This window comes from Schistocerca americana, chromosome 5, assembly GCF_021461395.2.
Source record: "Schistocerca americana isolate TAMUIC-IGC-003095 chromosome 5, iqSchAmer2.1, whole genome shotgun sequence".
Lineage (NCBI taxonomy): Eukaryota > Metazoa > Arthropoda > Insecta > Orthoptera > Acrididae > Schistocerca > Schistocerca americana.
In genome coordinates this window covers 566,072,384-566,098,483 of record NC_060123.1, presented here as the reverse complement: position 1 = coordinate 566,098,483, position 26,100 = coordinate 566,072,384, and the positions used below count along the sequence as shown (strand labels likewise).

The 26,100-nt window shown below is 43.9% G+C and overlaps 1 protein-coding gene across 1 annotated transcript in view; it reads left to right on the top strand.

Moving 5' to 3' along the window:
• Nucleotides 1-26,100, top strand: part of LOC124616540 (UDP-glucosyltransferase 2-like) — a 124,668-nt gene that overhangs the window by 48,411 nt on the left and 50,157 nt on the right. Inside the window, exons 4-5 of the mRNA XM_047144858.1 lie at nucleotides 11,208-11,462; nucleotides 17,872-18,192. Coding sequence (XP_047000814.1) covers nucleotides 11,208-11,462; nucleotides 17,872-18,192 — 576 coding nt within the window. The remainder of the gene's footprint in view (nucleotides 1-11,207; nucleotides 11,463-17,871; nucleotides 18,193-26,100) is intronic.

Sequence of the window (26,100 nt, the reverse complement as noted above, 5' to 3'; positions counted from 1 at the left end):
ATCTGACTTTCAATAATCCCTACAAAAGAGTGGCCTTGACTATAACCTATACCTTTCACAAATCACTTACCTCACAAAAATCTTCGTTACTCGAACTACTGCAATACAGCGAGCGCCACTACTGTCAGCTAAATAAAAGATTCAAACTACGGAAGGCACTAACTACTGATACGCATAGTTAGCAAATGAAAGATTTTAATAAAGAACATACAATGCATTTACCTTAATAGTGTTGAAAAATCATAATATACATAGCAGTTCATGACATCCAGTCTTACAAATTGCAAAACTCCGCCATTTCTCTCCCCACATCCACTACTGCTGGCGGCTCACCTCCAACTGCGCAACGCTACGCGCTGTTCACATCCAGCTGCCCAACACTACAATGGCAGACAACAATGCAAACTAGCCACAGACTGCACACAGCACAGCCAGTGATTTTCATACAGAGCGCTACGTAACGTTGCCAATAAGAAAACATAAACAGCCTACTTACACTTTCTCAAATTTAATAAGAAATATGTTCCTCTCATTGGTGACGGTACAGATACACTAGTGGCCATTAAAATTGCTACACCACGAAGATGGTGTGCTACAGACGCGAAATTTAACCGACAGGAAGAAGATGCTGTGATATCCAAATTACTAGCTTTTCAGAGCATTCACACAAGGTTGGCGCCGGTGGCGACACCTACAACGTGCTGACATGAGGAAAGTTTCCAACAGATTTCTCATACGCAAACAGCAGTTGACCGGCGTTGCCTGGTGAAACGTTGTTGTGATGGCTCGTGTACAGAGGAAAATGCGTACCATCACGTTTCCGACTTTGATAAAGGTCGGATTGTAGCCTACGCGATTGCGGTTTATCGTATCGCGACATTGCTCCTCGCGTTGGTCTAGATCCAATGACTGTTAGCAGAATATGGAATCGGTGGGTTCAGGAGGGTAATACGGAATGCCGTGCTGGATCCCAACTGCCTCGTATCACTAGCAGTCGAGATGACAGGCATCTTATCCGCATGGCTGTAACGGACCCTGCAGCCACGTCTCGATCCCTGAGTCAATAGATGGGGACGTTTGCAAGACAACAACCATCTGCACGAACAGTTCGACGACGTTTGCAGCAGCGTGAACTATCAGCTCGGAGACCATGGCTACGGTTACCCTCGACGCTGCATCACAGACAGGAGCGCCTGAGATGGGTACTCAACGACGAACCTGAGTGCACGAAAGGCGAAACGTCATTTTTTCAGATGAATCCAGGTTCTGTTTTGTAGCATCATGATGGTCGCATCCGTGTTTGGCGACATCGCGGTGAATGCACATTGGAAGCGTGTATTCGTCATCGCCATACTGGCGTATCACCCGGCGTGATGGTATGGGGTACCATTGGTTACACGTCTCGGTCACCTCTTGTTCGCACTGACGGCACTTTGAACAGTGGACGTTACATTTCAGATGTGTTACGACCCGTGCCTCTACCCTTGCTTCGATCCCCGTGAAACCCTACATTTCAGCAGGATAATGCACGACCGCATGTTGCAGGTCGTGTACGGACCTTTCTGGATACAGAAAATGTTCGACTGCTGCCCTGGGCAGCACATTCTCCAGATATCTCACCAATTGAAAACGTCTGGTCAATGGTGGCCGAGCAACTGGCTCGTCACAATACGCCAGTCACTACTCTTGATAAACTGTGGTATTGTGTTGAAGCTTCATGGGCAGCTGTACCCGTACACGCCATCCAAGCTCTGTTTGACTCAATGCCCAGGCGTATCAAGGCCGTTATTACGGCCAGAGGTAGTTGTTCTGGGTACTGATTTCTCAGCATCTATGCACCCAAATTTCGTGAAAATGTAATCACATGTCGGTTGTACTATAGTATATTTGTCCATTGAATACCCGTTTATCATCTGCATTTTTTCTTGGTGTAACAATTTTAATGGCCAGTAGTGTATATTTATTACGTTTATTGACTTTCTGCATGCAACACACCTACTAAGAATACGTAGACACAACTATGCTCTTATTAACAGTTAAAAATATTTCATTTTCCCTCTGAAGTTTCCTACTTCTATATTTATTTTTTGAATTGACTTTTCAGATTATAACCGTTATACAACTCACAAAATTCTAATATGTTCCACCAATGGATGTTAAAAAACTGTCAGATGAGGCTCTTCCGTGGAGTTGTAGATTATGCAGTGCAGAGAAGACAGTAATGGAACTTGGAACAAAGATTTGTGCCCTTCAGATAGAATTAGAAGGGGCTTATTTCGTATTAGACAGGCTGAAGGGGGAAAGAGTGAATCAGAGTTGGGAGAAGGTGACGAGTAACAGGCAGAGGGAACTTCAGAAATCACATTTCCAATTCCGGTTAGCAATCAGTTTGACTTGTCACCTGAAGCAGGAGAAGGGCCTCAGCCAGTTTCTGAGCTTAATACTGTGCAGCAGACTCGTAGGAACAACTTTAAGGCTAGCTCCGTAGAAAAAATGTAGAGGCAAAAGAATCTTGCTATAAGGCGAGGCGGAGCAGTCACAGGAGAGGTGTAAGGCATTTGCTACAGGAAAAGCTAGACGTAGAATACCAGGTCATAAGCATCGTCAAACTGGCGCCAAGCTTAACCAGGTGACAGAGAGCGTAGAGGCCTTAGGCAGAGATTTTGATGGCAACGATAAGGCACTTGTAGTAGGAGGAGCAGAAACGATCTGGCTAGCAACTTAGACTATAGCATTAAAGGCGACCTGGAGGAAATAGTAGCAGCAACACCACACACTCGTTTGTGGTTTCTCGAGGTTTCGCAGCGACATGACCAGCCATGTGGTTAACAGACCGTTAGACTTGTAAACAAAGAGTTGAGAGAACTGCTGTTGACTGAAACAAAGTCTCAAATCTGAGCCGTGCCTGTTGCTGCGATTGGGAGATGGAAATACACTGATCTTGGCCTGCACCTGTAAAGGAGGGGAGGGAAAGGTTAGCTGAGAACCTTGAAGAAAGTGTAAGAGGAGACATAAGCACACAAGACAAAATCCCTGTGACTATTGGGATCAAGGGGGCCCACTTTTTAAGTTAGAGTCAGGTTACAGACAGAGGCCATTGAAAGTTATGAGAATTTGTACTGATGGACCACCAGCCATTCTAGCCCAACGTTCTGGCTTCCTGATGAATTCTATGAGGATGCAGTGGAACTGAAACGCATTCGAGTGCTAAAGAACAGTTCCAGTAAATAGTGTTGGAAGACTTTAGAACAGTTTCCTTACTATTTATGCAGGAGAGGCAAAGGAGGCCTCAAAAGTCCCCGTGCAGTTCTCACATACAACGGATGTGCGACCGGATTCTCGACACTAACCATCATGAAAACAAAACACCGCAGTCCCCTGAACGTGGAGAGTGACCTCAAGTACGCTTCAACTAGTTTGGAACCAAACATTGGTTCAAAAATGGCTCTGAGCACTATGGGACTCAACATCTGTGGTCATCAGTCCCCTAGAACTTAGAACTACTTAAACCTAACTAACCTAAGGACAGCACACACATCCATGCCCGAGGCAGGATTCGAACCTGCGACCGTAGCAGTCTCGCGGCTCCGGACTGAGCGCCTAGAACCGCTAGACCACCGCGGCAGGCGGAACCAAACATTCGGGAACTACTTAAAAGAAAAACAATGTCAACCGTCTCACTAATGTTATTAATCCTTCTTGTGACTTCCATCACATAAAAAAAGTTACATATGAAAAGTGATATTCAAGTGAAGGCAATATCATCAGGTATTTTCAGTAACACAAAAAAATTTCGATTTCGACCAGCAAGTCCTTTGAAACACTATAGTTTTATATAACTCTACATTTGATAATTCTCTTTCACTAAAGATTGGACAACAAATCAAGTTTTTCGAAAGATGCAAAAAAATTAATAAAGAAAATAAATAAATAAACTTAGGCAGGTTATGAGATACTCTGGGGCTGCAAAGGGGGAACCAAGTAGAAAAGCTTGGAAACCACTGTCTTAGCACAGTATTTGGACAACGTCACTCGCAGCCAATATCAGGTGCTCTATGACGTACTGAATCGCTCAGGAGGCTGCTTCTATATCATCATACGAGGATGAGTCAAATGAAAACCTTAAATATTTTTTTAAACATTATTTATTGTGCAGAAGTGGTACAAAACTGTGTTACTATTCAACATAATCTCCCCCACTCTCAATGCAAGTCCTCCAGCTCTTACAAACTGCATAAATTCTTTAGAAAGAAATTCTTTTGGTAGTCCGCGCTACCACTCATGCACCGCGAGGCGTACCTCTTCATCAGAATGGAACTTCTTCCCTCCCATTGCGTCTTTGAGTGGTCCAAACATATGGAAATCACTTGAGGCAAGGTCTGGTGAGTATGGTGGATGAGGAAGACACTCAAAATGGAGGTCTGTGATTGTTGCAACTGTTGTACGGGCAGTGTGGGGCCTTGCATTGTCATGTTGCAAAAGGACACCTGGTGACAGCAATCCACGTCGCTTCGATTTGATTGCATGCCGCAGATGATTTTTCAGGAGATCTGTGTATGATGCACCGCTGACAGTGGTCCCTCTAGGCATGTAATGCTCCAAAATGACGCCTTTTTCGTCCCAAAAGAGAGTCAGCATAACCTTCCCTGCTGATTGTTCTGTTCGAAACTTCTTTGGTTTTGGTGATGAGGAATGGCGCCATTCCTTGCTCGCTTTCTTCGTTTCCAGTTGGTGGAAGTGGGCCCAGGTTTCGTCCCCAGTAACGATTCTTGCAAGGAAGCCATCACCTTCTGGTTCAAAGCGCCGAAGAAGTTCTTCACAAGTATCAACACGTCGTTCTCTCATTTCATGAGTCAGCTGCCGTGGCACCCAGACACTTTGTGAAACGGGAGCGCATCATGCACAATGTGGTGTGCTGACCCATGACTAATCTGTAAACATGCTGCAATGTCATTCAGTGTCACTCGACGGTTTTCCTTCACTATGGCTGTAACTGCTGCAATGTTCTGTGGAGTCACAACTCGTTGTGCCTGACATGGACGAGAAGCATCTGCCACTGAAGTCACACCATTTGCGAACTTCCTACTTCATTCGTAGACTTGCTCCCGCGACAAACATGCATCACCGTACTGAACCTTCATTCGTCGATGAATTTCAATAGGTTTAACACCTTCACTACGCAAAAACCGAATGACAGAACGCTGTTCTTCCCTGGTGCAAGTCGCAAGTGGGGCGGCCACCTTTATACTGATACTGCGACGGTATGTGTGCATCTGCACTATGCTGCCACCTACAGGCCATTCTGCACGCTGTTTGTAGCACACTTACCAATTTACAGGATAACGGCGCGAAATTTCGATTTGTTATTACAAAGTTAAGGTTTTCATTTCATACACCCTCTTATACTCTCAGTTAATCACATAACGGTATGTGCTGAGGGCCCATCTGGTACCACCATAATTTCCCCTTTCCATGTTTCAGTCGCGAAAGGTGCTTGGGATGTTCGGCTGTTGTTAAGCTTCCCTACGAGCTCTAATTATTCTGATTTTCTCGTTGACACCATTTCACTAGACGATACTAGTATGTTGCATGGGTATTCTTGGAATGAAGGCTCTCGAAATTTCAACTGTAGACTTCTCTGCGATGCAACGCCTCTCTTCTAGCCTCTGTTATTAGAGTTTATAAGCAACTCCGTAGGGCTCTTGTTCTTCTTAAATGAAATGGCTTCGCTACGTTTTCATTGGACCTTCTCTACCTCTTCTATTAATCATACCTAGTAAGGATTCGAGAGCGACTAGCAGTAGTCAAGGATCGTTCGAACAAGAGACTTACAAAATACCGTGTGGTTATACTCAAAGTGCAGCTATTTCCTTAGGTCCAGTCTGAGCTATAATTATCGTATGGCAGCGAAACATGGTAGACATGGCAAGGCGTTAATGCGGAGCGATTTACGCTGGAAAAAGTTAGTTCTAAATTTTGGCCACCTCTTGCAAATCTGGCGCCATGAACGCAAGAAAGACGTATAGAAATGTTCCATATGTCATGAATGAGGAACGGGACGTGAGTAGAAGAGGTCAAACAAGTGAGAGATTTGATTTTATTGAAAACCGCCACTTGAACGCAGTTTTGTTCAATATGAGCACTGGAGACGTCGATGAGATGCTGTATTCTTGAAGACCTCTGGAGATAACACGTTCGTGGAAGGTTTCATTAACCAAATATTTCTTTGAGGGAGCAAGATGAGTTGTTCTCCCATCTTGCTTGAAAACAATGATTTTCACACAGTTGCGTTCTTCCAAAGTAGGAAGCAGTACATGTTTTGCTGTACAAGGATGTCTCGATAACGCGCAGACGTCACGGTGTATCTGGGTGTATTCTATTGTTAGTAGAACGAACCGAGAATACAGGTGCTTGTGAATCCACACCACACAGTCACATACGACGAGTGCAATGACTCTTCGTGCACAACATGGCATCCTGTAAAGTAAAACGTTGCGGCAAATCATGAGGTTTCAGTTGCAGTACCGCCTGAATCTTGTACGAGTCCCAGTGTAAAATATATTGATAAACTTCACCATGGGATGGACAACTGTCTTGACACTGAACGAGCAGTAGCGCTACTCGGGGCACATGTTGCATGGTCAATTATAGCACAGCAACCTCGTCAATAACCTCCAACGGGATAGGACTCCCTCCTCTTCCAGGTGTCACACCATACTCACGCACGTTTTCGTATTTCATTATTATCTCCCTTAAACCATTTGATGACACTGAGCCTCTCCTCGGAACTTTCAGTCGGTGATACTCTGTCAAAGCAGCGCTGTAGTTGCTGCCTTTCACATAAATCAGTTTCTCTAAAAGCGCATGGTCTCTCTCCTCTGTACCCATATTGTTCACTGAAGTTGTGTCTTGGCAAATGGCAGTGTGTATGTCATACCGCCAGTCAGTTTACAGCACCAGATTTTCACCTGGTGGTTACAAGTCCCTCAGTGGCATTGTAGCGAGAAGGAAGCGAGTCTGCCTTACTTCTCCAGTTTCTGTATCAGTAACGTGCTTCGGTAGTCCATCCCTCGTCACACAGTAGCAGCGCTCAGGGGCCGGTTTCAATGTAGATGATCCTGCTGAAGTGGAGTGTGTCGGGAGGCCAGTTATTAAATGTCAACAACGATTTGTTCTATAGTCGTTTTAATAAAGAAAATAGTTTGACACACACTTCACTGAGTTTCCAATATGGCGGCTCTTGGCTACGCCGTTAATCAACCCTTTACAACACATGAACACCTTTCGACTTTCCATAACCGTGATACACACTGCCCACGACACATGGCGTTCACTGATAACTAACCTTCACTTTGTCTCATGTTTAACAGCTGGAATATTTACTCGCGACCGTTCTTTTGGAGCCGCCCCCGGTTACTGGACCATACGTTTTGAGAGGCGCCTCGCTACTAATTCGCCCTGTCTTCCCGAGGGACAAGAGAGACCCCCCCCCCCGTTTCTCCCTCAGCCAATAAGGATACCTCGCTCGTTTCCTATATAAATAAACTTTCAGCTAATGTGCGTTCAGATCGCTGTTGCTAGGCGGATCTGACGTCACGTTTGCGGACATTGTGATGGAAGTGGTCTCGGAACACTGTCTCAGAATGTAAGATCCTACTCCCGAACAGTCGGATCTTGTCCCTACTAAGGTTGCACAACATTGCCTCCTATGATTTCATCACTAATGATCCTTGCTGACACTTAATTGTCAAATGTACATGTAGCCTGGCTACTACTGAGCATTCCCGTTCGCATAAATATGCGTAATACTTGACTTAAACACGTGAAGGGAATGCACGTATGCATTACATGCTCAAACTTGGAACTAATTTTTTTCCAGTGTACATCGGTTCCACACTAAGACATTAGCATATCCACAAAGTTTCGACGGTCCGCCTCGGTAGCTGCTGGACAGCATGGCGGACTGTCAGGCGAAGGGGCCTGGGTTCGGTTCCCGGCCTAATCGGAGATTTTCTCAGCCTGTGGGCTGGTTATTACGTCACCATTACTTTCGTATCGTCATAATTGACGTACTCTTCAGATGACTGAATGGGCACAGCCCGAAAGCCAGAAAATAAAAAACGTTTCGCTGCCGTACGATGATTACAGCCCACACTAAACCTGCGCGAGAGCTGCACTGTAATTATAACCTCCCAGTACATCTTTCGCAGATGCATTAACTTACTACATTTACTTAGGATTCTACCAGTGCATCTGAGCCAGGAATCACCTTCCTAAACAGCACTTTATGACGCTCCAGTCCCTGAGACTTTTGTCGTTTCTCTGCAGATTTTGTTGCGTTTCTTGGGTCTTCTTCTTTCAGGCTTCCTTTAGACGAGAGAATCGTCCACGAAGAGCCTCGCGCAGCTTCTGATGCTATTCGCTAGGGTACTTATGTATAGTATAAATAGTCACGGTCCTACAACACTGCTTTGGGGCATTCACGATGTTGCTTTTAAATCTGTCACTTTCGTTCCGTTGAGAGCGACGTGTTGAATTCTGTATGCTTCTAACTGACCTTTCCTCTTTTCCTTTCAGAGTTCCATACCTCAGTCGGTAAAAACTGAACCCTTATAGGATCACTTTGTTGGCCTTCTGTCTGTCTGTCGGCCCGACTGTTCAGAATCCTATTACTCAGAAACGGGTATGTGTATCAAGTTGAAAATATATGTCACACATTAAGGTCTACAGTCTCTTGAGGAAGAGAAACAGCGAAGCTGCTAAGTCAATGCACTCGAACCATATGGTCGTTTATGCCACATATTTTGATGATCCTAAATCAACTCATCAAAACCTACAGGGCCCTTCCCGTTGATCTAGAATCATGAAATGTGCCGATGTTTTACACTATAACTTAAGGAAAAAATCAGAAATCACACACAAAAAAATCTGGCATTTGTTAGCAGGATGTCTGCCTGCCTGCCCGTCTGTGAAGACAGCTTTTCTCAGTAACCGGTAGACGTGTCAAGTTGAAGTTTATGTCACATACTAAGGTCTATAGTCCCTTGTCGGTGTAAGAAGTATCAGCTTCTAAGTCAGTGCAACTAAAACACACGGCCATTTATGTCACGTATTTTGATATTGGCAAACTCACTCAGCGAACGCTATAGGGAACTTCCCGACGGTCTAGAATCATAAAATTTGAGAAGAGGCATTGTTCACAAAATAAGTAAACAGAAAAATATAGGAAAATTGTTAATTTGTTATTATATCACACGAAAAGTTTACTTGTTTTGCTATTTGTTAGCCTATGTCATATTTGAAATTAAAACATTCTCGAAAGTCTTGGAAACTCTAGGACTGATGTCTTGCCACTATCAGTGAATATAACAGGTAAAAATCGTCGCGATCTACGATTCTTGGATTGGATGAATTGTCTACATACACAACTAAGTTTGCACGGAACCTCGGTGCATGAGTCTTATTCGCACCCGGCCATTTTTTACGTGAATGTGTACAGAAATGTTGAACGCAGATTGTAGTCAACTTCTTTCGCTAAAGGTATTTGAGGGTTTGGGCCATGGTGGTTTGGTGCATAGAGCGCTAGACTTTGCCCTGGAGGTATCGAGTTCAATCCAGGAGAGGGGTGAGGATTTTCCCCCGTTTCACTCCTTCCAGGACGGCCGAAACCTGTGAAGAAAGGTACTTTCAGTCAGGCCAATATCCTGGTCACCGGATTGTGCCACAGATTTTACCTTGTATTTGAGGATCTATAACGGAATTTGCTATCTGCAATTGCAGCTCGCGTACTGAAAAAAGTAGGAATTTAACTTCAAAATAAGGTCGTTGGTCTGAAATCTAAAAGCACTAAGTGATCCAGCATGAACCATACCCAAATAATAATCTTCATTTTATTACTGTTCGAATTATTGTTATTTGGATTCCGTAGAAATGTTGGAACACGTGAGGCAATACTGACCCTACGACTTATCTTAGAAAATATATTAAGGAAAGGCAAACCTACGTTTCTAGCATTTGTAGACTTAGAGAAAGCTTTTGACAACGTTGCCTGGAATACTCACTTTCAAATTCTAAAGGTGGCAGGGGTAAAATACAGGAGGCGAAAGGCTATTTACAATTTGTACAGAAACCAGATGGCAGTTATAAGAGTCAAGGGACACGAAAGGGAAGCAGTGGTTGGGAAGGGAGTGAGACTTATATGTAGCCTATCCCCGATGTTATTCAATCTGTATATTGAGTAAGCAGTAAAGGAAACAAAAGAAAAATTCTGATTAGGAATTAAAATCCATGGAGAAGAGATGAAAACTTAAAGGTTCGCCTATGACGTTATAATTCTGTCAGAGACAGCACAGGACATGGAAGAGCAGCTGAGAGGAATGGACAGTCTCGTGAAAGGAGGATATAAGATGGACATCAACAGAAGGAAAACGAGGATAATGGAATGTAGTCGAATTAAGTCGGGTGATGCTGCGGGAATTAGATTAGGAAGTGAGATGCTTAAAGTAGTAAATGAGTTTTGCTATTTGGGGAGTCGAAGTAGAGAGGATATAAAATGTAAACTGTAAATGGGAAGGAAACCGTTTCTGAAGAAGAGAAATTTGTTAACATCGAGTATAGATCTAAGTGTCAGGAAGTCGTTTTTGAAAGTATTCGTATGGAGTGTAGCCATGTATGGAAGTGAAACGTGGACGATAAATAGTTTACACGAGAAGAGAATAGGAGCTTTCGAAATGTGGTGCTACAGAAGAATGCTGATGATTAGATGGGTAGATCACATAACTAATGAGGAGGTATTGAATAGAATTGGAGAGAAGAGAAATTTGTGGCACAACTTGACTAGGAGAAGGTATCGGTTGGTGGGGCATATTCTGAGGCATTAAGGGATCACCAATTTAGTATTGGAGGGCAGCGTGGAGGGTAAAATCATAGAGGGAGACCAAGAGATGAATACACTAAACAGATTCAGAAGGATGTAGGTTGCAGTAGGTACTGAGAGATGAAGAAGCTTGGATAGGATAGAGTAGCATGGAGAGCTGCATCAAACTAGTCTCAGGACAACATTGTTGTTATTGTTGAAGGTCTGATAATGTCCGGGAAGTCCGTCCCATAAGTCGGCACTAACGAATAATCCTTATAACGGTCGTAACTGTTAGCTAGTTAGTTTAATTGGGTACTCCGACTTGGTGTGATCTGCGGACGTTTTGCAGATGCCCTCGGCCGTCATCAACCTGCTGCGGATGCCGTTCGCGGGGCCCGTCTTCCTGAAGAACATCAACCGGCAGCTGTGCGCGAAGGTGTACGACCTGCCGCAGATGCGGCGGCTCGCCAGCTCCGGGTCGCGGTTCGACCTCGTCATCTCCGAGGACTTCGTCCACGACTGCATGGCGGCGCTGGCGCATAAGTTCCGCGCGCCGCTGGTCGCCATCAGTTCCAGCATGGCCCTCAACGGCGCGCACGACAGGGTGAGCTCATTGCCAGTTAAATTGTCCCTGGAGCTTCGTCCAACAAGCGCTTTTCAGCCTCGCGTACTGCGTAACAGCAGAAATAGCGAAATAACAGCAGACAGAGTTCTCTTTGCTCACGATGCAAGTACTATAGTCAAGCCCAATGAAGTAACTTGAGTAATTAAAAATTCAAACAATATTTTGTTGAAAATCGGTAACCTGGTCTCTGCAAATGGACATGCAAATCAGTACCGCTCATGGCCTGGCCACAGAATTATTGGGTTTATGTGCTTTACGTAGCGCTTTTCCAGAAGTTTATTAAACACAAAAGATACATTTAACACAGACTTCATTCATCAATAATATATTCTCCTTACTATTTACAACAGTCTGCCGCCTCTGGGGTAATTATTCGATTCCGCGACTGTAGAAATCACGTGGTTTTGAGGCGAAGAACTCGTTGAGCCTTGTTCGGAGTGAATTTTCATCCGGAGGGGAAGTTTCTTGAAGGTTGCTCGATAGAGAGTTCAAAAAATGTGCTACAGCTTTAAGTGCGTTGGAAGTCATTGACCTCTAGCTCCCAAGAAACCGAGACCGGCGACGCTGTGTTGTTCTACTTGTGTACATCGGTGTGTTCATCCCTTCCAGATGGTCAGCTCTCCGTACAGCCATCACTTGGTTTTTGAGAGCGCCATCAGCGAAATTGTATTTTTGTTGTGTGTTACGAAAATGGAACTGAGGAATTTAGAACAATGTTATGCAGCCACGTTTTGTGTTAAACCTGGAGAATCCGCGAGCGCGACCTTCGAAAAGGTAAAACAAACCTAAGGGCAACATTCCTTATCAAGAACACAAATTTTTTACTGGCACAAACCATTGTTTTGAAGGCCAAGAGCACGTACAAGATGAACTTCGTTCAGGGGGACGTTCAACTTCAAGATCCCGACGAAAACTCGAAAACTTCAAACGTGTGCGTGATCTTGTGATGTCAGACCGAAATTTAACAATACTGATGATGGATTACCTGTTAAACACTTTCACCGTACATCAGATTTTGACCGAAGATTTGGACGTGCGAAAGGTTTATGCCAAAACGGTGCCGGAAAACCTCAGAACTGCGCAGAAGGGCAATTGAAGAAATGTGTGTTGATGCGAGAGGATTGCCAGTGACAACGAATGGTTCAGTCATGTGATCATAGGAGATAAATCCTGGAACTCTGTGTATGATCCTGAGACAAAGAGGCAAATTGAGGAGTGGCAATGAGACAGCTCCACGACCGAAAAAAGCACGAATGAGCAAATCGAATATGAAAAGAATGCTAATTTGCTTTCTTCACAGTAGGGGTAACGTCCATAAAGAATTTATTCCTCCAGGACAAACTATGAACCAAGTGTTTTACAAAGGTGTCCTCGATTGGCTCACTGGAAAAGTGATTCGAGTGGACTGAACATTGCAGACAAGTGGATGCTGCATCATCACAACGCCCGATGCCACGAGGCCAGTTCCATCACGGAATTTTGGCCTCGAAAGGCATTCCAACTGTTGCACGGGGCACATTAACCTCATCTGAGTCCTCGTTACTTTTTCTTTTTCCCGAAATTGCAAAATGTCTTATAAGGACGTCATTTTGGGACTCTACATGGTAAAGGCCCCACCAGTTGAAGCCTTTCAATGCAGTTACCAAGATTGGGAACAACGACACTGCCGCTGTATAGCTGCCGAGCTGAACTACTTCGAACCTGACAACATTGTTGTCTGAAAAAAATAACAACTTTGTTTGATATAAAACCAGTCTCATCACTTTTCTGACACACCTTGTATCGACAGTAAACTGTCCACGAGCATGTTTAAGAATCGAACGCCCACACCTACCAAAAATGAAATGCGAAGCAACGAAACAATATTTCAGGAAAGTCTGAGGGTGGGATTTAGATCAACTTCGCCGTCTAGCGATAAACTATGGGTCGCTTGCATAACAGTCTATTGCAAACGAAAACACTAGAGTTGAGTCGTCGTAAGATGATCCCTGACAGTTGCAGTGGGTTGAGCGCCGTAGCTTCACGGGCCTACCTCAACCAATAACGTAACAAAATTTTGTAAGCGTCTCTATGGCAACGTCTCAGTGTTGTACCAGCTCTGTAGACGGCTACTGTTTCCGCAGGCAGCCGCTAACGCTTCGCGGTTGAAAGTTGGGAACAGCTATGCAAGCTGTCGGGGAATTTCTTGATGTCGTCTCGACTGCAGTTCTAATTGTAAGCGCCGCGAAACACGTGACGGCTTTTTTGCTCTCATTAAGTTTGGTACGATAGTACTCGCAGAATTTTTTACACGAGGGACAAATTTTTGATGATAGTTACTGTCTGATAATTCTTACGAGTACTTTTTGTAGTGTCAGAGAGTCTAGCGAGAGCAAATGTCTTAAGCGTTTAGACACAGCACGGTGACTGTGTCTTTGAGAGCTGAGAGATCACTTTCTGCGAGATGTTTCTGTCGTATAGCTGTGCATGAGGAAGAAGTAGCGATAGAAGAGCACCGGGCTGCACCTGCACTTTAAATACTTTTAGCGGCAAAGAAAAAACATAAACGTCCACTTTCGTGTTGGATAAGAGAGCGGACTAGGCGGTGGGATGATTTTTGAGCATGCAAGAATCTCATTGCAGAGTTTTTTTTTTATGGAAAATCCACAACTATACCGAAATTTTAAGACGAAGACTACGATAGACGTGGAGGAAATACTCTTTGAAATTGGGCTCAAAACTGTCAGTCTAGATACTACTGTGCATAAATCCATTATCGTTAAAGACAGTCTGCTTGTGACACTAATATTTGTAGCATCAGCTACGTTTATCCTCTTTAATACTTGGTACAGTAACAATTACCATGAAATAAAATTACACCAGTTTCATCTTGACACCCGTAGACTTTCAAAAGCCAAATAGGCCGGATATCTGTTAAATCACGTATTTATTTGAACGTTTTACTTGTATTGACTTAAGGAACCGGTCCGGAAAGTCTGTTCTTCAACACTTAATACAGTAAAATAATAAACAATCCATCAAACAAATTTATAGATAGCCTTCAGACGTATTATTTGAAGTTAAATTGCAATTTTCCGGGTTCCAAACCGATTACTTTCAAACATAACTTCACTTCTTTTTCTATATTAATTAATCTGTGTTATAAAACTATTTTGTCTGAGTCCTCTAATTGTGGATGTTCTGGTAAAATTTCTTCTGTGGACGTGTTAAAAACCATTTCAGACAACTAAGTTGCTTCTTATCTCACTTCCCGTCATCCGATAACTGCAGTCTTCATAACGCTGGCCCTTTCCTTGTACAAAATAACTAAATGCACAACTTCGTCCTCAGTCCACTTTCTGGCAGCTTTCTTCACCACCTTTTTTCCGACACGTCGCTTACAGTTACTCATAGTGCGTATCCGTCGAGACAAGAGTCTCAACTGTTCCGACAATGCCACTACACGTTTATAGAGTGGTTTGTTGCTGTGTTACTGTGGCGCATTGGGCAATACGCTAGTTTCTTCATATTATCATATTAACGTGGGGCCGAGTCTGTTCAGTGACAGCTTTTAATTTCGTTTGTTAATTCTACATAATACGTCTACGAAGTTGTTTTGTGTTATTTGACACAAATTGCAATTATATGTTATTTTCCGCATAGTGATTGTTCAAGTCTAGAACTTTGGAAATATGCTAAATGCTAACGCTGTTGGTTTTGGAGGTGAAACAGGCGATTTATTCGCTCAGAAACATGACATGGCCACATATTATGGCTCACAACACACTGTTACGTCGGTATATTTACTTAAATAAGAGTACGGAAAAATATATTACCAAGATGTGGTAGCGTACGAACTGTGAAATACTGCACAAACCTGGGACGCAGTTGGCCGCTCAATACTCTCAGCTCTCGCAACAACGCCGGTACAGTTTTTCTTGCCTGAAAGCTACTGCAAGCTAGAGTTGTGGCGATTCGTGAATGAGTCGTTCATTTGAACGACTCTAAATAAAGAATCGAATCATGATACGGACGAATCGTCGTTCAAAAGAATCGTACGAACGATTGCGTGTTTCCCAGTCGTGACGATTCCAAGTTCCAACGATTCATCGATTCTTAGTACGCTATGCTTCGAAGGCAACTTCCGAATCCTGCCGAGTTGTGCCGAATGATTATGACCGCCAGATGGCAGTCTAGTGGAGGATGCGTGTGAACAAAGCAAGCTTGGAACGAAAAAACGAAGTTCGTGGGCCGTAATATTACTCGTGAAAACCAAGCTGACACTTGGCGGTGGTTGACGGGAACGACCGTAAAGGCATTTCCCATTTACTATCGCTACCATCAGCCACCGCGTCGACGTCAGCTTAGTATGCGCGAGTAATAACGAACTAGTGATGACAGAAACGATATACAGCGAGTACACAGCTCCCAATACAAACGATTAAAATCAAGAAATCCAAGTATGATGAATAAATACGTACCTCTTATTTGTTGCATGTGCAATGCAAAACACACACACCTTCTATACACACGATATTTCGCGTATCCCGAAAACGACCCCAACGATTTGGATGAAATTTTGCTTATACTTTTTGAGTTTCATTCTTTTGTAAAAAGTCAATTTTGCAATATAATTATCCTACATAGTTCCATTCGTAAAAACGCAATTTTATATTATAAAAACGCTATTTCACATGTTTTTATAATGCCATCTCATAAAACTTCGTTAGTACGTGTTGAACGTAGTTAAGGTTTTGTTTTTTATGTCTATCTGTACATAGGTGTCTTTCCATACAGCATGCGATTTTACACAAAAGAATTTTTTAAATAAAAACGCGAATTTCGTGTTTCTTGGGAACGGCTTTAACAGTTTGGATAAAATTTTATATTTAAATACGGATTTTGATTTTTAAGTTTATCTTTAAACAAAAGCTTTTTAGTTAATAATTTCAAGTTCGAGTATTCGAATGTTATCGTGTTCAGAGTCATATTAAATTTTAGTGAAGAAATGTCGGCGTATACGATTGAATCCTACTGTTTAGAAGTATGTCGTCTTCTCACGTAAATGGTAATGACAGCGGCAAGTTCTCAGACAAATTAAAAGCAAAATACCTATGCTTTGTATTTAGAAGAAATGAAAGTTAAGCTAAATTTGCAGTTTGGGAGGGCTGTCAGCTGCGTTATGAATTACAAGGGTGATGTGGACTTGAGAAGACATCTTAGCACAGAAAAACATAGGATGATATGAGCCAAACCACGTCTGCCTCACTGCTAGATTTTGTTACTATAAAACAGACGTCTGCAGTTAGATACGTTCAATCCACACAACCAAACTGGCATACCACGTAATTTTGCACCACCTTTCGCACAAATCGACTCCTCTTTCCAGTCATACTGAAATAAAACAATAGATGCAATCAAATCAAACGTGAATTTCATCGATTAAGGTATTACACGTATAAATCGAGAATCACACTTGTAACGTCATATGCATGTTTACTGATAAATAAACTACTTCTGGCGTATCTTATCATGACACAGTTCGATTCTAACCCCATTGACAATTTCAGACATGTCCTGCCATCTTTTTGCATTCCGTAAGAATCGTGCCATCGCAGACTAGAATGAATCGTGAAAGAATCGTGAACGAATCGTAGGAATCGATTCACAACGTGAGATTGAATCGTAGGAATCGAATCGGGAAAAAGAATCGTGTTGCCTAACTCTACTGCAAGCAGCTCTAGAGAGACAGAGGTTACCGTCTACACGAGAGGTCTAAACTCGAGAGAGCGACTATATGAATTCTTTCCCCACTCTAGAACACTACCGGAGAGCTGACTATTGGCGTGGTTTGCGCAACACGTTTTACTAGCAAGAGCTCTCTGAGAGTGGAAAACACTCACGTATGGCCAGTCTTACAAATTTCAAAACTCCGCCATTTCTCTCCCCACATCCACCACTGCTGGCGGCTCACCTCCAACTGCGCAACGCTACACGCTGTTAACAGCCAACTGCCCAACACTACAATGGCCAACAACAATGCAAACCAGCCACAGACTGCACACAGCACAGCCAGTGATTTTCATACAGAGCGCTACGTGGCGTTACCAATATAAAAACCTAAACAGCCTACTTACAGTGTATCTACCATAACAGAACATTCAGGTATCGCTTTTTTTTTAAAGAAAAAATCGCCGCAGAATGCACTGATAACTCGCATACTGGGTACTCGGGAGTTTGATGTGTCGTACAACCTTTCTAAGAGTTACAGTTGCTTAAAATATGACACAAACTAGCTGTCATTTTTTAGCATAGGTTTGTATGGTACACGCCAGGACTTAAGAGTGTTACCACGAGTTCTTTTTTCTGTACTCTGCCCAGTATTTGCAGCGTGTACTCCCGTTTGCAGGTGGGTAACCCCGACCACCCCGCCTACACGGAGCAGTGCCTGGTGCCCCTGAAGGCGCCGTTTAGCTTCTGGGAGCGTGTGTACAGTACGGTGATGCACGTCTACGTGAGAGCCGTCGACTGGCTGATGTCGGGCGGTTACGTCGACCAGAAGCTGCGCGAGGTGCTGGGAGCGGACACGCCGCCGCTGGAGCAGATCATCCGCAACACCAGCCTGGTGCTGATCAACAGCCACTGGAGCGTCGACCAGCCCGTCCCCAGCGTGCCGGCGTTCGTCGAGGTCGGCGGGCTGCACGTCGAGGACCCCAAGCCCCTGCCGAAGGTGCGTACAGCCGCAGCCTAAGCCCTGAAGCATATAGAGCCTGCAACAATAGGCAGGAAGCCCGCATGACGTCACGAAGTCAGTGCTACGTCGTGGCTAGTACTATGTGAAATCCCGCTACAGTCTTGCAACTACCAGCACGCACTGTCGTTGATGTCAGTATCCATCATCTCAGAGATTTTGTCAAGTTCTTAATACAGTAGAAAAGTATGCCATTACTGGTGGTTGTACCTTCCTCTAAACATGCTTGAAAAATTACACCTGAGAAAAAGGTCCAAATTCAGTCTCTAGATCTCTCTCTTTTCTCTTCTCAGCGATCACAGGCCCTGTAGACCACGCGCCGCATCAAAAATCTGCTTCCACCACCTTCTATCTCTCGCAGCCTCTCTCCACCCTGCGGAAACTTCTAAAACTACGATGTCCTTCTCTATGTCATCTTTCCACCTTGTACGAGGTCGGCCCAATGGTCTTGTTGCCTGGAGAGTTCCTTCAAATGCTTTCTTGGTGATTCTATTGTTTTCCATTCTGGTCACATGTCCAGCCCATTGCAGTCTCCTACTTTTTTAATTTATGGATGACAGTGAGATGCTTCATTAACTGATAAATTTCATTGTTCTTTCGAATTCTCCATACGCCATTCTCCAACACGGGTCCCCAAATTTTTCTCATTACTTTTCTTTCGAAAACATTCAGTTTTTCTCTTTCATTCTTTGTACGCGTCCAGCTTTCTCAACCGTACAGTACTACGGGGCAGGTAATAGTGTTGTATATCTTCAGCTTTGTGGTCACTGACAAAGCTTTACTTTTGAGTGGGTTGCTTAGTGAGTACAGACATCTTGACCCTGAGGCTATTTTTTCATTTATATCCATTGTTATGATATTTTTTTCCCCCCCATGAACCATGGACCTTGCCGTTGGTGGGGAGGCTTGCGTGCCTCAGCGATACAGATAGCCGTACCGTAGGTGCAACCACAACGGAGGGGTATCTGTTGAGAGGCCAGACAAACGTGTGGTTCCTGAAGAGGGGCAGCAGCCTTTTCAGTAGTTGCAAGGGCAACAGTCTGGATGATTGACTGATCTGGCCTTGTAACAATAACCAAAACGGCCTTGCTGTGCTGGTACTGCGAACGGCTGAAAGCAAGGGGAAACTACAGCCGTAATTTTTCCCGAGGGCATGCAGCTTTACTGTATGATTACATGATGATGGCGTCCTCTTGGGTAAAATATTCCGGAGATAAAATAGTCCCCCATTCGGATCTCCGGGCGGGGACTACTCAAGAGGATGTCGTTATCAGGAGAAAGAAAACTGGTGTTCTACGGATCGGAGCGTGGAATGTCAGATCCCTTAATCGGGCAGGTAGGTTAGAAAATTTAAAAAGGGAAATGGATAGGTTGAAGTTAGATATAGTGGGAATTAGTGAAGTTCGGTGGCAGGAGGAACAAGACTTCTGGTCAGGTGACTACAGGGTTATAAACACAAAATCAAATAGGGGGAATGCAGGAGTAGGTTTAATAATGAATAGGAAAATAGGAATGCGGGTAAGCTACTACAAACAGCATAGTGAACGCATTATTGTGGCCAAGATAGATACGAAGCCCACACCTACTACAGTAGTACAAGTTTATATGCCAACTAGCTCTGCAGATGACGAAGAAATTGAAGAAATGTATGATGAAATAAAAGAAATTATTCAGATTGTGAAGGGAGACGAAAATTTAATAGTCATGGGTGACTGGAATTCGAGTGTAGGAAAAGGGAGAGAAGGAAACATAGTAGGTGAATATGGATTGGGGGACAGAAATGAAAGAGGAAGCCGCCTGGTAGAATTTTGCACAGAGCACAACATAATCATAACTAACACTTGGTTTAAGAATCATGAAAGAAGGTTGTATACATGGAAGAACCCTGGAGATACTAAAAGGTATCAGATAGATTATATAATGGTAAGACAGAGATTTAGGAACCAGGTTTTAAATTGTAAGACATTTCCAGGAGCAGATGTGGACTCTGACCACAATCTATTGGTTATGACCTGTAGATTAAAACTGAAGAAACTGCAAAAAGGTGGGAATTTAAGGAGATGGGACCTGGATAAACTAAAAGAACCAGAGGTTGTACAGAGATTCAGGGAGAGCATAAGGGAGCAATTGACAGGAATGGGGGAAATAAATACAGTAGAAGAAGAATGGGTAGCTTTGAGGGATGAAGTAGTGAAGGCAGCAGAGGATCAAGTAGGTAAAAAGACGAGGGCTAGTAGAAATCCTTGGGTAACAGAAGAAATATTGAATTTAATTGATGAAAGGAGAAAATATAAAAATGCAGTAAGTGAAACAGGCAAAAAGGAATACAAACGTCTCAAAAATGAGATCGACAGGAAGTGCAAAATGGCTAAGCAGGGATGGCTAGAGGACAAATGTAAGGATGTAGAGGCCTATCTCACTAGGGGTAAGATAGATACCGCCTACAGGAAAATTAAAGAGACCTTTGGAGGTAAGAGAACGACTTGTATGAATATCAAGAGCTCAGATGGAAACCCAGTGCTAAGCAAAGAAGGGAAAGCAGAAAGGTGGAAGGAGTATATAGAGAGTCTATACAAGGGCGATGTACTTGAGGACAATATTATGGAAATGGAAGAGGATATAGATGAAGATGAAATGGGAGATACGATACTGCGTGAAGAGTTTGACAGAGCACTGAAAGACCTGAGTCGAAACAAGGCCCCCGGAGTAGACAATATTCCATTGGAACTACTGACGGCCGTGGGAGAGCCAGTCCTGACAAAACTCTACCATCTGGTGAGCAAGATGTATGAAACAGGCGAAATACCCTCAGACTTCAAGAAGAATATAATAATTCCAATCCGAAAGAAAGCAGGTGTTGACAGATGTGAAAATTACCGAACTATCAGCTTAATAAGTCACAGCTGCAAAATACTAACACGAATTCTTTACAGACGAATGGAAAAACTAGTAGAAGCCAACCTCGGGGAAGATCAGTTTGGATTCCGTAGAAACACTGGAACACGTGAGGCAATACTGACCTTACGACTTATCTTAGAAGAAAGATTAAGGAAAGGCAAACCTACGTTTCTAGCATTTGTAGACTTAGAGAAAGCTTTTGACAATGTTGACTGGAATACTCTCTTTCAAATTCTAAAGGTGGCAGGGGTAAAATACAGGGAGCGAAAGGCTATTTACAATTTGTACAGAAACCAGATGGCAGTTATAAGGGTCGAGGGACATGAAAGGGAAGCAGTGGTTGGGAAGGGAGTAAGACAGGGTTGTAGCCTCTCCCCGATGTTGTTCAATCTGTATATTGAGCAAGCAGTAAAGGAAACAAAAGAAAAATTCGGAGTAGGTATTAAAATTCATGGAGAAGAAATAAAAACTTTGAGGTTCGCCGATGACATTGTAATTCTGTCAGAGACAGCAAAGGACTTGGAAGAGCAGTTGAATGGAATGGACAGTGTCTTGAAAGGAGGATATAAGATGAACATCAACAAAAGCAAAACAAGGATAATGGAATGTAGCCTAATTAAGTCGGGTGATGCTGAGGGAATTAGATTAGGAAATGAGGCACTTAAAGTAGTAAAGGAGTTTTGCTATTTGAGGAGCAAAATAACTGATGATGGTCGAAGTAGAGAGGATATAAAATGTAGACTGGCAATGGCAAGGAAAGCGTTTCTGAAGAAGAGAAATTTGTTAACATCCAGTATTGATTTAAGTGTCAGGAAGTCATTTCTGAAAGTATTCGTATGGAGTGTAGCCATGTATGGAAGTGAAACATGGACGATAAATAGTTTAGACAAGAAGAGAATAGAAGCTTTCGAAATGTGGTGCTACAGAAGAATGCTGAAGATTAGATGAGTAGATCATGTAACTAATGAGGAAGTATTGAATAGGATTGGGGAGAAGAGAAGTTTGTGGCACAATTTGACCAGAAGAAGGGATCGGTTGGTAGGGCATGTTCTGAGGCATCAAGGGATCACCAATTTAGTATTGGAGGGCAGCATGGAGGGTAAAAATCGTAGAGGGAGACCACGAGATGAATACACTAAGCAGATTCAGAAGGATGTAGGTTGCAGTAGGTACTGGGAGATGAAAAAGCTTGCACAGGATAGAGTAGCATGGAGAGCTGCATCAAACCAGTCTCAGGACTGAAGACCACAACAACAACAACAATGATATTTTTACTGTTGAAGTCTCTAGATCGCTTCCCTTTATTTCGATACGATCGGTTTAGGACCAAGTGTCCGTCTTCAGATTATTACAAAAAATACTTTATAATTATAATTCGTTAAAATTACAAATGGTTTGTATTTTAAGTTTGTGAACCCTGAAAAGTCGTATGAAATTAGTTATAGTACAAATTTGTGCAACATAGCATTGATTGTATGAGACGTGTTTTTTAAGTAAGTACCGTTTTTATAAATTTAAAAAAGACGTGCTAAGATATCTCGATAATTTTATTTTTACATGAAAGCCTGTACCTTAATCTACTTTTCTACATAATTTCCGTCAATATTGAGGCACTTGTCATGACGTTGTACCAGTTTTTGAATACCCTCCTCATAGAAGTTTGCCACCTGACTTGTTAACCACTGCATCACCACTGTTTTGACTTAGTCATCGTCTTGAAGACGCTGACCACCCATATGTTCCTTCGAGTGCAGGGACAGGTGGTAGTCACTGGGCGCAAGATCGGGGCTGTACGGAGGATGATCTAGAGTTTCCCATCGAAAAGGTGTGAGGAGATCTTTGGTCTGATTCGCCACATGCGGGCATTGTCTTGCAACAAAACGATGCCCTTGCTCAACTTCCATGATTCGGGTGCCACACAATCCACCCATGTTTCATCGCCCGTAACAATTTGGCTTAAGAAATCACCACCGTCGTTGTGGTACCGCTCAAGAAAAGTCAATGCACTGTCTAAACGTTTGGTTTTGTGCTCATCCGTCAACATTTTCGGTACCCAACGTGCGCACAATTTTCGGTAATTCAAGTGCTCGGTCACAATGCCATACAAAACATTCCGAGAAACATTAGGAAAGTCATCCCGCAAGGAGGAAATCGCAAAGTGTCTGTTTTCTCTCATCTTATTGTCCACTTCCTGCACCAAAATTTCATTAACGACCGAAGGACGCCCACTCCGTTTTTCATCATGCATATTAGTGCGGCCGTCTTTAAATGATCTCACCCACTTTCTTACCATTCCATCACTCATAATGGTTTCTCCGTAAACTGCACAGATCTCACGATGAATATCGATCGCTTTTAGGCCTTTAGCACTAAGAAATCTTATAACAGCCCGTACTTCACAGTCGGCTGGACTCACGATTATCGGAGCCATCTTAAACACTCAGTACACAACGTAAACAAGGAAGATTCAGACTGTAATGGGGTCAGTGCGTGGATTAAGGTACAGGTTTTCATGTAAAAATAAAATTATTGAGATATCTTAGCACGTCTTTTTTTTATTTCAAAACGGTACTTACTTAAAAAACACGCCTCGTAGTTACAGAACAATTTGTCGAATTTTTTCATTACAGTTTCAGTAAAAGTTTGAAGTTAATCGGTCGTTAAACAATGACTTGTCTTTATATCGCAGTATGGATTAAAATGTACCTAGAACAGTGTGCGGTGTTTGTTACGTCCAGTGATGTTGGTACGATTAGGTGTTTCATGTTGGATAAATGTGGGAAAAAGTATTTAAAATCTAATTTTTTAAAGGTTTTCCTACTGCTTTCACTTCTTGAGTCAAGTGGGATGAGACCGCCTGGAGAAATGTTGTAACGTATTGCATGTGCGTGTGTAGGATAGAGGGGGAAGGGTGAGGCTGGCTGTGGAAGATGATGTGTGGGCGACGTTTTATTGAGCTAGGAATGGAGTGGAGTGGGGGTGGCAATGTATATGCTAGCCGCAGGTTCCCCGTCACTGTATTTACGACCCTGTGCAGGAAGCCAAATGTCACGACTTTTGGGCATCGCTAACTGTGGTAAATGCAATGCGTATTCACTGAAAACTGATCGAGTACGTCCAGTTCCAAACTGAGTACTTGAACGCGTCGATGGCGGTAACCAAGAAAGCTACAATGTGGTGAACTATGATGGTCTCCTGAGAGAATGCGCGAGCCGTACGTTGCGCACTCGGCTGCACGGTTTCCACTGTTGTATTATTACTGCCGCGCCGCTGCTTTCTGAAATGTGTTCCAGCTCCCATCTTCTACCGATCATTCACTGTCCGCGACTTGTACGTACCAATTAGTACTTTCTTGACTTGTGCTGAACCGTGTTGGAAATTCTTCATCATCAGCCAAAAGGTGGTACTTTTGATGAACATAACGGCACTTTCACTCTATTGACTCTTAGCTGTACCACTGTATCAGCTTTGTTCGTTATACACTCCTGGAAATGGAAAAAAGAACACATTGACACCGGTGTGTCAGACCCACCATACTTGCTCCGGGCACTGCGAGAGGGCTGTACAAGCAATGATCACACGCACGGCACAGCGGACACACCAGGAACCGCGGTGTTGGCCGTCGAATGGCGCTAGCTGCGCAGCATTTGTGCACCGCCGCCGTCAGTGTCAGCCAGTTTGCCGTGGCATACGGAGCTCCATCGCAGTCTTTAACACTGGTAGCATGCCGCGACAGCGTGGACGTGAACCGTATGTGCAGTTGACGGACTTTGAGCGAGGGCGTATAGTGGGCATGCGGGAGGCCGGGTGGACGTACCGCCGAATTGCTCAACACGTGGGGCGTGAGGTCTCCACAGTACATCGATGTTGTCGCCAGTGGTCGGCGGAAGGTGCACGTGCCCGTCGACCTGGGACCGGACCGCAGCGACGCACGGATGCACGCCAAGACCGTAGGATCCTACGCAGTGCCGTAGGGGACCGCACCGCCACTTCCCAGCAAATTAGGGACACTGTTGCTCCTGGGGTATCGGCGAGGACCATTCGCAACCGTCTCCATGAAGCTGGGCTTCGGTCCCGCACACCGTTAGGCCGTCTTTCGCTCACGCCCCAACATCGTGCAGCCCGCCTCCAGTGGTGTCGCGACAGGCGTGAATGGAGGGACGAATGGAGACGTGTCGTCTTCAGCGATGAGAGTCGCTTCTGCCTTGGTGCCAATGATGGTCGTATGCGTGTTTGGCGCCGTGCAGGTGAGCGCCACAATCAGGACTGCATACGACCGAGGCACACAGGGCCAACACCCGGCATCATGGTGTGGGGAGCCATCTCCTACACTGGCCGTACACCGCTGGTGATCGTCGAGGGGACACTGAATAGTGCACGGTACATCCAAACCGTCATCGAACCCATCGTTCTACCATTCCTAGACCGGCAAGGGAACTTGCTGTTCCAACAGGACAATGCACGTCCGCATGTATCCCGTGCCACCCAACGTGCTCTAGAAGGTGTAAGTCAACTACCCTGGCCAGCAAGATCTCCGGATCTGTCCCCCATTGAGCATGTTTGGGACTGGATGAAGCGTCGTCTCACGCGGTCTGCACGTCCAGCACGAACGCTGGTCCAACTGAGGCGCCAGGTGGAAATGGCATGGCAAGCCGTTCCACAGGACTACATCCAGCATCTCTACGATCGTCTCCATGGGAGAATAGCAGCCTGCATTGCTGCGAAAGGTGGATATACACTGTACTAGTGCCGACATTGTGCATGCACTGTTGCCTGTGTCTATGTGCCTGTGGTTATGTCAGTGTGATCATGTGATGTATCTGACCCCAGGAATGTGTCAATAAAGTTTCCCCTTCCTGGGACAATGAATTCACGGTGTTCTTATTTCAATTTCCAGGAGTGTATATTAAAACGAAATTCTCATCTAATTACTGAAAATTTACGATGTTAGCTCAATTTATTTTTTATTTTCTGTCGCGATTATGAGAT